Source organism: Pleurodeles waltl, chromosome 1_1, assembly GCF_031143425.1.
Source record: "Pleurodeles waltl isolate 20211129_DDA chromosome 1_1, aPleWal1.hap1.20221129, whole genome shotgun sequence".
NCBI classification, from domain to species: domain Eukaryota; kingdom Metazoa; phylum Chordata; class Amphibia; order Caudata; family Salamandridae; genus Pleurodeles; species Pleurodeles waltl.
The window spans coordinates 255,812,749-255,826,027 of record NC_090436.1 but is presented as its reverse complement, the minus strand read 5'-3'; the positions used below and the strand labels follow the sequence as shown (position 1 = coordinate 255,826,027).

The window sequence follows — 13,279 nt, the reverse complement described above, 5'->3', positions numbered from 1 at the left end:
CCATCCTGCGATGCACAGCCTCCAGCATGGTTCTCCTGTGGCGTGGGATCCTCTTTTGTAGTGCTGCGTGGGCTTCTTCTGCAACTCCTGTATCCCCGTCCTGTGGGTGCTGCCTCTTCTCCCGTGGACTCTGCGACGCTGAGGGTCCCCTGTGACTGCCCCTCCTGGGTTGAATCCTCCTGGTACTTGCTGGTCCCCAGCAGCACCTCTTTTCCACTAACCGTAAGTTTGCCTTTGCCAAGGTTTGTTGGTGGGACTCCTGCACAGACACCCATCTGCTATCTTCCTTCCAGCATGGGGCTTCATCTGCATCCATCAGGAACTCTTATCCGGCTCCAAGGTTGCAGTGCTGACCTGTCCATCACGTCAACCAATCCCTGCATCCACAGCTGGGTGGGTAGGGGCCTCTACTCCTCCTGGACTCCACTGTGAATCTTGGACTTGGTCCCCTCGCTCCACAGGTCTTCTTTCTTCAGCAATCCACAGCTGGTTTTCTCGCAGGCTTGTCTGGGTGTCTTTTTCTTCTTTTCCTCCTTACGGGTTGTTTGGGGAAAATCCGGTGTTTTACTCCTGCATTCCTGGACGCGGGGGGGTACTGTCTTACTCACCTCTGTGGTTTTCTAGTACTCACAGTTAAACATTTTACTTACCTAGGTGGGAGTATCTAATTCGCATTAAATTTTTTTACAATATGGTTTGGGCTTCCCCCTAGGGTCACTATTGGTTATTGTTATTTGCACGGTTTTCTAACCTTTTCTATGCCTGTTTCTGATTACTATTGTATATATATCTAGTGTATTACTTACCTCCTAAGGGTGGGTTACCTGTCTAGTATTTTGTGGTGATTTGTTCCAAAAAATAAAGTACCTTTATTTTTGTACAACTGAGTGTTTTCTTTCATGTGTGTAAATGTTGTGTGACTATAGTGGTACTGCATGAGCTTTGCATGTCTCCTAGATAAGCCTTGATGGCTCATCCACAGCTACCTCTAGAGAGCCTGGCTTTATGGACACTGCCTACACTTCACTAAGAGGGGATACCTGGACATGGTATAAGGTGTAAGTACCTTGGGTACCCACCACACACCAGGCCAGCTTCCTACAAGCAGTTAAAGGCGTAATGCTTTCAGAAAGTAGACTGATGCCCGCGTCCCAGCCTGAGCGATGTCAAGGACAGATAGTCTTTGTGCCAATACAGTGGTAGCAGCCTTAGCCCTCGTAGAATGGGTTTTTAGACGTTCTGGAAGCTGCTTCTTGGCCACGTAGAAGAGCTTAATCTAGAAGACTAACAAATCAGACAAGGTCCATTTTTTCACAGATTTCCCTTTCTTTGCTCCACAAAAAGTAGATCGTCCGCTCAAATTGTCCATGGTACAATAAATTTAGTAAGTAGCTAAAAGACCTTTTTGGATCCAACTGATCGAGCTTGACCTTTTTCAAAGTGTGGGGAGAAGCAAAGAATGATGGTAGAGTAATGGATTGCCCAACATGGAAGGAAGTCATGACTTTCGGTAAGAGGGACACCCGAGTACTAAGCACCAATTTTCCCTGGAAAAAGAAGTGTAGTGCGGTTGCACTGAACGTGCCTGAAGTTCACCCATGTGACAAGCTGGCACAATCGCAATGAGGAAGACTGTCTCCAAGGTGAGAAGGCGCAGCAAGCAGCTCTGCATCAGCTCAAATATGTACATATGAAAAATGTCAAGATCAGTTAAGGTCCCACTGTGGCATCCCAAACAGCTTGGGAGGAAACGTGTATCAAACCTTAATAAACCTTATCACAATAGGTGATTGACAGGACACATGGTCCAGCATATATAGTAATACCGAAAGGGCTGACAAATGAGCAATTTACTTACCTTCAATAACATTCTTCGTGTTGGATAATCCAACTGCAGATTCCTCACTCTTAGAATATCCCCAGGAGCTAGACTGAATAGTCTTGCTCCTGTGTGCCAGTAGGTGGCATAATTAGGCTTCATGAAGACTTTTCAGCCCCGGAAGTGAGAAATGCAGCCACATATACATACAAGAACAACCCCTGCATGCTCATGTCGGTTTCCTTCTGGTCTCCGTTTGTGCCCTGGGTTGCAGATCCCACCAATAATCAAATCGATACCAGTGTGCAAATTGCTAGATTGGGACCCTTTTTAGACTGGAAAGGAGACCAGTCCACAGAACAGGGAGAAGGAAGCGAGGAATTGTCTTGTTAGAGTACCCACCAGAAAGGGCGTTACCAAAGGTAACTTGTTCTTATGTGCTCTGGCAAACCAAACAAAAATCTAGTTTCCCCTGTGAAAGTCTTTTAGTTCTGGAGGTTATACATTAAGGCCATTCATAAGTCTGGAGTGTGTAGGGCCCTTTCGGCTTGTGACTTTGCTTGCTGGAAGAAGGTCGGTAGTATGCTTTGACTGTTATGGAACTGTGCTACTACTTTTGGTACAAAGTGTGTTTTGGTTCTTAGGACCACCTTGTCTTTGTCGGTCTGCAAATATGGTCCTTGAATTTTCATGTGCTTGGTTTTCTAGCTTCCCCCAGGATTTCCATCGTCCTTGGAGGGAGTTGTCACCCTGCTAGACTGAGTGAGTCTGGCGCTGGTTGGTACACCTCTTCACGTTGTACTGTTAGTAGGTCCTTTACTGGATTTACTGTGATCATCTGGCCCCTGGACATTTCCTGCAGATCCGGGTACCAGATCAGTCTTGCCCATTGGGGAGCTATTAGGATAAGTCCTTAATTGTCTGGCCTTCTCCAACACCCTGGGGATCAAAGGAATTGGAAGAAAGGCATATGCAAATTTCCCTGAACATCTTATTGACTGGGAATTCCCTTTTGGTTGGGGGTGAGGAAACTGGAGGCGATGTGTTGGCATTTTGTGTTTGTTGATGTTGGTGTACTCCAAATGTTGAAAAACCTATGAATGTCTTCTTGTTTTATCTCCCACTGTCTGCTCAATTTGTCTGCCTCCTTATTGAGCTCCCCCCATGTGTCACACTCAGGGACCCCTCACCTAGCTCATGCAGGCTACCATTGCAAGCTGTGTGTCTTGGTGCAGCTACAAGTGACAACACGACATGGCACATTGCCTGTGTGCCATGTCCCCTAATACTACATGCAATACATGTATGTCACCCCTACAGCAGACCTTACATCCCTAAGGCAGAGTGCATTACATTACATGTGTGGACATATCTGCAAGAACAGATATGCCTCTGTTATGTATTTGCTGATTCTTATATGTAGTAAGTGATCAGGGAAGTAATTTTAAGTGCACCTGCTGGACACTGGTCAATATGAGTTCCCCAGCTACATGATCACTTCACTGAAAATAGGGATTTATAGTATCAAACATCTCGTACTAATAAACCCTCACTGAGGCCAGTTATGGACTTAATAATACATGCACCCCGAGGGCACCTTAGAGGTGACCCCTGAATACCTACCAACTATCAGTGTGGGACTGACTAGTTTTAGCTAGCCTGCTACTACCAGAAATGATTCTGACCCACCCCCTAGGGTGAGAGCCATTCAGAAACAAAGCCTGCTCTAGGCGAGATGTTTACGCATTCCACCCAACAGGATGACCTGCAAATCTGCGTTCCAAAGCAGGGGGCTTCAAAGAATCTCACTACCCGACCCCCCTTGTCCCAGGGCCCATTTGGCGGGAAATTTAATATTCAGGGAGGTGTGACCCCTAAGGTAAACTGCCTAATGTGGACACAACGTTTGAAAAGCTGCCATATTGGTGTTGGCAGAATTAGATACTCTGGGACAGGGTTATGCCCCCTTCCCACAGGAAGTAGCCATACAGGGGGTGTAGTGATCCCAGAGGTAAGAAGCCCATTGGCTACTACCCTACACCCCTCTAATTACCTAAATTCAGGGTATTTAGGGGAGCATTGGCACCAGGAAATCAGATTCCGCTGACCTGAAGATGAATGGCATTCCAGAGATGCAAAAGCGACAACTAAAGACCGGTGACTGACAGGGCGCCTGCCCTGCCAGCCTGCCAACTTCAACAATCGTGCCAAAGTTGCCTCATCCTTCAGCTGCTGAAACTTGCAAAATCCCAGGAAGACTGCCAGCCTTTACCTCCGCACCAGGGGACTCCTGTGGAATACTTGAGCTGCTCCCTTGCATCATTGCAGGCACCAAAGACCTGCTGAAGAGGACTCTGGACTGCCAAATCCACAGGCGACACCACCACTGCACCCGTACCTCCCAGGCCATGCTGAAGTGGGTCAACAGTGACAACCTGGGCCCTAGTCTCTCCAGAGAAAAAGACCATTGTGGGTTTCCCCCACTGCGACCTTCGGTCGAATTCCTGCAGTCTCTTTGTTCATGCCCTCCTCAACAGCAACTGCCACCTGTGACAGCAACCCAGATGGTCACCAGCACCTCTGCACCTGGACGCCGTGGACCGCGGAGAAGAGAACCAATGATGTCCGAGTCCCTCAAGCTCATGAGATTTGAGCCCACTTATCAGTTCACCGGGACTGGTACCCCAGTCCACACCTGCAGCCTGTTTCCGTGGTCCCCTCCACCACAAGTGCCACCAGTGACGGACAGCCAAAGGTCCAAGAACCCTCTATACCGGCCACCCCGGACTGAGAAGACAATCACTGGTGTCCCTACGTCCCCGAGCATCACAAGACCTGAGCCTACTTGGTGTCTCACCCAAACTGGACACCAAGTCCTAACCTGCAGGGACCTATCCCCATTGACGAACATTGGGCACCCAACACTGCAATACACCCGGGCACACCAGTGCTGCACGGTGTGATCTGCTGGTGGAGTCCTGACCCATGCCTAATACTCACCTGAAGTCCAGGAGATTGGTCTGGTGAGTTGCTGTACTCAACCTGTTTGCAGTATTTTTTGTTTCTCCGTCAACTTTTCTGAACTGTGAAGATTTCTCTTGCAAAACGTAATTAACTAATCTTCTTGATTGTGGTGCCAAAACATATATAAAGATACTTGTTATTTTTGTAAATTGGTGTGGATGTCCTTGAATCGAGGGACTCCTTTACGGACTGCGTATTTACAAATGTCTCACACGCCTCACTGATAAGCCTCTGGCTGCTCGACCACACTACCTTCTAAAAGAGCACCTTTGGATTTATAGAGCAAGCCCCTGTCTATTGGTAAGGGAACCCCTGGACTCTTTACACAATATATCTCATTTTGATATATAAAGATCCAACTTCCTACTAGGGTTCAGCGTGTAACTCCGCACTCGCCAATGGGGCAACCAAATTCTTCCACAGTAAAGACAACAGTTTTGAGGGTTTCCTGTCATAACAGGTAAAACACATGTTCAGCCCATAAAATATACTATATGCTGCACCCTGCACCTTAGGGCTCGGTAGGCCTGTAATAAGGGTGACATACTTATTGCAGAGGAAGGCTTGGCTTGGTCACAGCTTTAAACTGCAAAGTCAGGCTTGAGGTTTAAACTGCTCCTCAGTCTGCAATGAAGAACGGAGAGGCTCGTTTTACCTTTGTCGGACCCGGGTTGGCAAAGCCAGTGCTGAAATCTGGGTTAAGGTTTTCTAACTTATACAGCCTGGGTACCTTGAGTACCACATACTAGAGACTTCTATAGGTACATTAGTGGAGAAAAGTGCCCTTTTTTAACATGGTCACCCTCACTTTTTTCATTGGGACTGAGGTTTTTTTGACTGAAGGTCACCTGGGTTCCTGCTAACCAGGTCATCCAGTACCACAGTGCCAGTGCTCTTTCTCTAAAGCAAGGTATAATGGTCTAATTGTGTACAATTGGCACACCCTTTAGCACCCCTGGCACCTACGGCATGGAAACTAAAGAGAGTGCTTAAGGGCTGCAGCTTGTATTATGCCACACTAAGGGCCCCCCTCCCTCCTCTCCACCCAACAAACTGCAAGCAGACTGCCATTGCAGGCTACGTGACATGGTGAAAACCATGTGTGAAAACACAACAAGGAACACTCATTGTGTGCCATGCCAAACTCAATGCATATAATATATGAAAGTCACTACAACAGCAGCTATATGAGCAGGTATGCCTCAGAGATGCTTAGTATGACTGCAAGTGAACAGGGAAGCCTTCTTAAGGTATCTACTGGGCACAGGTCAGCATGAGTGACCCAGCTACATAATGGCTTAAATGAAACCTGTGTGTTTGGTATCAAACAACTCGTCCTAATAAATCTATACTGATGCCAGTATTGGATTTAATATGACATGAACCCAGAGTGCATTTTAGTGGTGCGCCCTGAAACCTACCAGTCTTCTAGTGTTCTAGCTAACTGGTATCGACCAGCCTGAGTTAACAGACCAGTTTATGACTCCGCCTGGAGGTGGGAGCCCATGCTCTCAGAGGCCAGAAACAATGCCTACCCCAGAGAAGGTGTTATCACCGCCTCCAGCAGGATGGCTAGTAAATCAGCATATCTGGGCTGCAGGCTTCGAAGCCTCTGCCGCCCTTTAATATGCAACCCTGGCTTCCCCCAGACCTGGGCAGGTCACCCCCTCCCCTGAGGCCCACTAGCACCAGGACAGGCAGGAAATGAGCTATGCAGTAGGCATGTTGCACCTCCAGGCTAGTCACACCCCTAAGGTGGGTTGCCTGGTGTGCTCTACGAAAGAAGTGTTCCACCATCTTGTTTTTGGCAGAATTAGGAACTCTGGTATAGGGGTATGTCCACTCCCCACAGAAGTGGTCAGCTAGTGGGTGGTCACCCGAGAGGTAAGTCGCCCATTTCTTACAACCTTACATTCCACTTAACGCCCCTACATTTAGTAGTTAGGTTGCCCCTTACACCTGGAACTTAGATTTGTCTGACTACAAGAAGGACAAAGAAGAGCCAGCCAGTGTGAGAACTGTGGACTAGCTGTGGACTTTGACGCCAAACCCTGCCTACCAGGTCCTGTCCCAATAATCGCAAAAACCCAAGTCGTCCTGCAGCTCTGCATCTTCCAAATGCCTCGGTGATCCGCAAGCACTTCACCACCCAGCCAGCATCCCCCTTGAAATCGAGGAGCCACTTCCCTGCAACCTGCAGGCACCGACTGTGGGAAGGTGGCTCTTTATATAGTATATTAAAATGAGATATACTGTCCAAAAACTACAGAGGCTCCCTTACTAGTGGGCAGGCGCTTGCTCTAGCTATTACAGTTGTGATTTAGAGTAGTGTTCAGAGCCCACACACTAAACACACCTTGTGCAGGTCCAAAACTGACATTTACTTCCTGCAGTCAAAGCAATGGGTTGAAACATGTTGTTTTCGATTGGGGACATCATTCCCTAGCACACTGAGAATATTTAGAAGTGGCTGGAAAACTGTCAAAAATGAAAGCAATGCAATGTATCCATATTAGAAGGCACAGAAAAAAAGGTACCAATATCAGCACACGGTATGGCACTCATGCACGGTTTCTCCCTGTCGCTTCCAGGGTGGTGTAAAGCAAACATTCATATGACACGTATCCTATTTTTTAGATGTCTTTCCTATCATAGATACTTTCTCTGTCTCCTTTTTAACCAAGTGGCCATTATACAATTCAGTACTTGGGATCACACATCTCTTGTGATCAACGTGGTGCATGAGAACTGAATATTTTTCTCTTGATGTAATGTACCCGGAAAGATTTGGACAAATGAGCCTAGTTACCACTCTCCAGAATGGGTAGAGTGACACTATAAAAAAAATGCCACTCTCCATAGTTTCTTGTATGTTCTCCAAAATTATCCTTTCCTCTGCCCACCTACCTTCTTTTCAAAAGTGTTGTCCATGCTTATGATATACCCAGGAAGATCCCTCAAGTTTTCAATAAGAAATTAACTTAACCCATGTAAGAATCTGGCCTAGAGGTTCCAGATCTAAGATCATACTATTGGGTGACCCAATTGGTTCCTATTGAGGACTGGCTGTTTCGGGACTGGCACAACTTTGCATTCAGACTAGAATTAGACACTCTTGAGAAACAAAGGAGCCTGGCCTTGTTATGGCGAGATGCTTCCTAGTGTGGGCAACAACATGTTACTAGAACCCTGATGCAGTGTTGGTGAGGTGGCCCCAAACATTAACTGGATGAACAAACTGAGTAATCAAACTCCTTTGTGGTCTCGTACCAGAAGGGGTTTGGTGCCTAGAAGCTTATTAGCTTCTCATGTCTGGGGGATTCCTGGGTCACTGATCATATAAAACCATTTCAGCAATTCATGGAGGACATGCAGCTACAGAAGTCCCACTTTTATAGATATTTGCAGCTCCATGCATACCTGGGATTTAGAGGTAGTCCCGGAATACAGCCTCCTGGAAATAAAGCTGATTATGGAGCTACTTGGGTATAAAGGGATCTCTAGCTGTATGGGTCCCTCATACTGATTATACAACACCCACTCAGAGCTCGGGCTGCATGGGGTGGAGATATGGACGAATTAGACAATGAGTAGTGAGATACCAAAAAGTTAGCACGGCTGCTGGCTATCCTCACCAACATCACATTTATGCAGTTTAATTATTTTCAGAGTGCACTATAGCCCAAACAGGCTGTAGAAGGAGGGCAAGTCCTGCAGTTCAGAAGGTACATGCTGCAGGAGGAATGGGGGTACCTTTTACGATATGGTACAAGGTTGTCGTCTCTACAGGGGATACAACAAATAATAGTACTAAGTACTCCCACATAACAAACCCAAGGTGGTACGTCCAGGGTTCCTGATCACTAAAAGAGATATAGCCCATTGTTGGCAAAGCAACTCCACCCCCATACAGTAAAACTAGGTCCATGGCATGACTACTGTGCAGTGTCTGGAAAATAGGAAGTGTAGGGAATGTGCAGTGAAAAGTCATGAACAGGGGCCCATGGACAGCTAATCAAACTGATTGACACCAGGATGGGTCCCTGGCACATTATTGTTCCAACTAGGTTTGCATTTTAAACAGCTGTGTTGTGGTGCGCAATCATTGTCTGATTTCTTCTGTTGTATAATGCTTTATTGATTATACTAGTTCATAAATTGCGAAAAAAAGAATTATAAAAAAACATACGGCAGAAAACAAAACTGCCAAATCAATAAACAAGATCAGCTTAGCCTTCCATAGCACAGATTACAAGTGTCTCACAAAAACGGAATATTCAACCATTTTAAATTTGACAAATCAAAGTGAATTAGTGATAATGTACCCAGAATCTATTCTCTGCGTCTCATTACACAAGTAGTACATAACCATATCTGTCCCGAAGGTACATCAGGCAATAGTCTTAAGCCACTTGTGACTCCATGGTTTTCTATGTGACAGAGCTGCAAAGGGGGCCTCATTCATTTACATTCGGGACAGGCAAGTTTCAAAAGAGCTAAACTTGAATAGGACCAAAAAAGGAGACCTTTTAAGTTTTATAGGTGTTTTTTGCACTGAGATATGATGGACGCTGCCTGTTAATTAGGCATCAATCAGGATGGTGCTAATACATGCAAATATTATAAATGACATTTTAGAGTACTGACTTAGCATGAAGTCCTCCTGTGCAGAACAACTTAGTATCCTTATTCTATGTACATATGATGGGGTACACTGTAGGCTAAAAAATTCCTACATTCGTAGATGTGATAGACTGAAGCGTGTCAAAATCTAATATGGTGACAAATTGTGAACGTTGTGTGGAAACAAAGGTTATTGCTAGGAGACTGCATTTCACTGCCTTGCAAGTCATAACAGAGTTAAAGGAAGAGATTTTGACATCAATAAAAACAGATTTCAACATACTCACCTTGCAGTTTTCCGTAAGCTACAAGCGAGCCACTGAAAGTTACACCACCAATGTAGGTACCCAGATAGGCCACAATTTTAGTAAGATTTGCTGCTGGATCTGTTGCAAAATGTGGGTACTCAATCATATACTCTGCGACACAGGTGAAGACAGCTGCCAAACCAACCAGACTGTGGAAAGCAGCTACGAGCTGTGGCAGGTCTGAAATCTGAATGCGCTTGGCAATGGTCAGCCCTGAAGTGTCAAAAGAACAAACAACGTCAAAAAACAGAAAGAAATATAAAAGCTCAATTGTCACAATCGTTACACTTCTCATTACCCACCCAACATAAATTTCTTTAGAATGATTTCATTAACACGATTTCTAGAGCACAAACATCACTGTTGCATAGCGCCAGTGTGATGTGGAATGCTAAATTAACGAGGGAATCAATGTGTTATTTGGACCGAAGCTTTTGGCCTGAACCCCACGGCAGTAACAGGCCCACTGTAATTATGGGTCGGTACAGTGTAAGTGGGAAGCTGACACGCACCTACAAAAAAACAAGTATTTGTAAACATTAAAAATTAAAATGTATTTAAAGAAATGCTATCCTATTTCATCAAGAAATAAAAACTTCATACAGGGAGTGCAGAATTATTAGGCAAATGAGTATTTTGACCACATCATCTTCTTTATGCATGTTGTCTTACTCCAAGCTGTATAGGCTCGAAAGCCTACTACCAATTAAGCATATTAGGTGATGTGCATCTCTGTAATAAGAAGGGGTGTGGTCTAATGACATCAACACCCTATATCAGGTGTGCATAATTATTAGGCAACTTCCTTTCCTTTGGCAAAATGGGTCAAAAGAAGGACTTGACAGGCTCAGAAAAGTCAAAAATAGTGAGATATCTTGCAGAGGGATGCAGCACTCTTAAAATTGCAAAGCTTCTGAAGCGTGATCATCGAACAATCAAGCGTTTCATTCAAAATAGTCAACAGGGTCGCAAGAAGCGTGTGGAAAAACCAAGGCGCAAAATAACTGCCCATGAACTGAGAAAAGTCAAGCGTGCAGCTGCCACGATGCCACTTGCCACCAGTTTGGCCATATTTCAGAGCTGCAACATCACTGGAGTGCCCAAAAGCACAAGGTGTGCAATACTCAGAGACATGGCCAAGGTAAGAAAGGCTGAAAGACGACCACCACTGAACAAGACACACAAGCTGAAACGTCAAGACTGGGCCAAGAAATATCTCAAGACTGATTTTTCTAAGGTTTTATGGACTGATGAAATGAGAGTGAGTCTTGATGGGCCAGATGGATGGGCCCGTGGCTGGATTGGTAAAGGGCAGAGAGCTCCAGTCCGACTCAGACGCCTGCAAGGTGGAGGTGGAGTACTGGTTTGGGCTGGTATCATCAAAGATGAGCTTGTGGGGCCTTTTCGGGTTGAGGATTGTAGGAAGTTGGCTCTGTATGTGCTATTTCAAAGTAAGGAATAGCATGCACAGAGTCCAAGGGTTCCCCTTAGAGGTAAAATAGTGGTAAAAATAGATAATACTAATGCTCTATTTTGTGGTAGTGTGGTCGAGCAGTAGGCTTATCCAAGGAGTAGTGTTAAGCATTTGTTGTACATACACATAGACAATAAATGAGGTACACACACTCAGAGACAAATCCAGCCAATAGGTTTTTATATAGAAAAATATATTTTCTTAGTTTATTTTAAGAACCACAGGTTCAAATTCTACATGTAATAGCTCATTTGAAAGGTATTGCAGGTAAGTACTTTAGGAACTCTAAGTCATAAAAATTGCATGTATACTTTTCAAGTTATTGACAAATAGCTGTTTTAAAAGTGGACACTTAGTGCAATTTTCACAGTTCCTAGGGGAGGTAAGTTTTGGTTAGTTTTACCAGGTAAGTAAGACACTTACAGGGTTCAGTTCTTGGTCCAAGGTAGCCCACCGTTGGGGGTTCAGAGCAACCCCAAAGTCACCACACCAGTAGCTCAGGGCCGGTCAGGTGCAGAGTTCAAAGTGGTGCCCAAAACACATAGGCTAGAATGGAGAGAAGGGGGTGCCCCGGTTCCGGTCTGCTTGCAGGTAAGTACCCGCGTCTTCGGAGGGCAGACCAGGGGGGTTTTGTAGGGCACTGGGGGGGACACAAGTCCACACAGAAATTTCACCCTCAGCAGCGCGGGGGCGGCCGGGTGCAGTGTAGAAACAAGCGTCGGGTTTGTAATGGAAGTCAATGGGAGATCTAGGGATCTCTTCAGCGCTGCAGGCAGGCAAGGGGGGGGTTCCTCGGGGAAACCTCCACTTGGTCAAGGGAGAGGGACTCCTGGCGGTCACTCCTCCAGTGAAAGTCCGGTCCTTCAGGTCCTGGGGGCTGCGGGTGCAGGGTCTCTCCCAGGTGTCGGGACTTAGGATTCAAAAGAGTCGCGGTCAGGGGAAGCCTCGGGATTCCCTCTGCAGGCGGCGCTGTGGGGGCTCAGGGGGGACAGGTTTTTGTACTCACAGTCTTAGAGTAGTCCTGGGGTCCCTCCTGAGGTGTTGGATTGCCACCAGCCGAGTCGGGGTCGCCGGGCGCAGTGTTGCAAGTCTCACGCTTCTTGCGGGGAGCTTGCAGGGTTCTTTAAAGCTGCTGGAAACAAAGTTGCAGCTTTTCTTGGAGCAGGTCCGCTGTCCTCGGGAGTTTCTTGTCTTTTCGAAGTAGGGGCAGTCCTCAGAGGATGTCGAGGTCGCTGGTCCCTTTGGAAGGCGTCGCTGGAGCAGGATCTTTGGAAGGCAGGAGACAGGCCGGTGAGTTTCTGGAGCCAAGGCAGTTGTCGTCTTCTGGTCTTCCTCTGCAGGGGTTTTTCAGCTAGGCAGTCCTTCTTCTTGTAGTTGCAGGAATCTAATTTTCTAGGGTTCAGGGGAGCCCTTAAATACTAAATTTAAGGGCGTGTTTAGGTCTGGGGGGTTAGTAGCCAATGGCTACTAGCCCTGAGGGTGGGTACACCCTCTTTGTGCCTCCTCCCAAGGGGAGGGGGTCACAATCCTAACCCTATTGGGGGAATCCTCCATCTGCAAGATGGAGGATTTCTAAAAGTCAGAGTCACCTCAGCTCAGGACACCTTAGGGGCTGTCCTGACTGGCCAGTGACTCCTCCTTGTTTTTCTCATTATTTTCTCCGGCCTTGCCGCCAAAAGTGGGGCCTGGCCGGAGGGGGCGGGCAACTCCACTAGCTGGAGTGTCCTGCTGGGTTGGCACAAAGGAGGTGAGCCTTTGAGGCTCACCGCCAGGTGTGACAATTCCTGCCTGGGGGAGGTGTTAGCATCTCCACCCAGTGCAGGCTTTGTTACTGGCCTCAGAGTGACAAAGGCACTCTCCCCATGGGGCCAGCAACATGTCTCGGTTTGTGGCAGGCTGCTAAAACTAGTCAGCCTACACAGATAGTCGGTTAAGTTTCAGGGGGCACCTCTAAGGTGCCCTCTGTGGTGTATTTTACAATAAAATGTACACTGGCATCAGTGTGCATTTATTGTGCTGAGAAGTTTGATA

The 13,279-nt window shown here is 46.5% G+C and overlaps 1 protein-coding gene across 2 annotated transcripts in view; it reads right to left on the bottom strand.

Moving 5' to 3' along the window:
- The window catches only part of NNT (nicotinamide nucleotide transhydrogenase), a 293,073-nt gene that overhangs the window by 129,322 nt on the left and 150,472 nt on the right, over positions 1-13,279 (bottom strand). For both annotated transcript variants that reach the window (XM_069221538.1, XM_069221543.1), the window contains exon 15: positions 9,754-9,987. In XM_069221538.1, the coding sequence (XP_069077639.1) occupies positions 9,754-9,987 (234 nt within the window). The remainder of the gene's footprint in view (positions 1-9,753; positions 9,988-13,279) is intronic.